This window comes from Carcharodon carcharias, unplaced genomic scaffold (assembly GCF_017639515.1).
Source record: "Carcharodon carcharias isolate sCarCar2 unplaced genomic scaffold, sCarCar2.pri scaffold_1126_ctg1, whole genome shotgun sequence".
In the NCBI taxonomy this organism is placed as follows: domain Eukaryota; kingdom Metazoa; phylum Chordata; class Chondrichthyes; order Lamniformes; family Lamnidae; genus Carcharodon; species Carcharodon carcharias.
In genome coordinates, this window is record NW_024470988.1 from 17,501 (window position 1) to 18,291 (window position 791).

The following is a 791-nucleotide window of genomic DNA, read 5'->3' on the forward strand; positions in this document are numbered from 1 at the left end:
CCCCAGTGTTATACAGTGACAGACCCGTCCCCACCAGTACTGTACTCCAGTGTTATACAGTGACAGACCCGTCCCCACCAGTACTGTACCCCAGTGTTATACAGTGACAGACCCACCCCACCAGCACTGTACCCCAGTGTTATACAGTGACAGACCCATCCCCACCAGTACTGTACCCCAGTGTTATACAGTGACAGACCCGTCCCCACCAGTACTGTACCCCAGTGTTATACAGTGACAGACCCACCCCACCAGCACTGTACCCCAGTGTTATACAGTGACTGACCCATCCCCACCAGTACTGTACTCCAGTGTTATACAGTGACAGATCTCACCTGGCATTTAGCTCTGCTCTCTCCGCTTGGAACCTGACCTGCAGTTGGAAGACCTCCTGGGTTCGTTCCCTCACCTCCTTGTCTAGGCTCTCCACTCTTGCCTGCTCCCTCGCCCGGCTCAGTGAGTTACCAGTCTCCGCCACCCTCATGCTCCCGACCAGGCCCATACAGGCAGCCTGGAGGGTACTGGTCAATCGCGCCATGTTGGCACGTCCTTCAGACAGATCCCTGCAAGCAGGGCGGGGTGGGGGAAGAGAGAGAGACAGAGGGAGAGAGACAGAGAGACAGAGAGAGAGAGAGAGAGAGACAGAGAGAGACAGACAGAGACAGACAGAGAGACAGAGAGAGAGAGAGAGACAGAGAGAGAGAGAGATAGAGAGAGACAGAAACAGAGAGAGAGAGGGACAGTAAGAGAGACAGTGAGAGAGAGAGAGAGACAGAGAGAGAGAGAGAGAG

General features: G+C 54.9%; 1 protein-coding gene across 1 annotated transcript in view; it reads right to left on the bottom strand.

The window, feature by feature from the left end:
- LOC121275164 (rootletin-like) overlaps positions 1-560 on the bottom strand; it is a gene marked incomplete at its 3' end in the record, with an annotated part of 17,737 nt that extends 17,177 nt beyond the window's left edge. Inside the window, exon 1 of the mRNA XM_041182581.1 lies at positions 336-560. Coding sequence (XP_041038515.1) covers positions 336-538 — 203 coding nt within the window. The remainder of the gene's footprint in view (positions 1-335) is intronic.
- Positions 561-791: the final 231 nt, after the last annotated feature.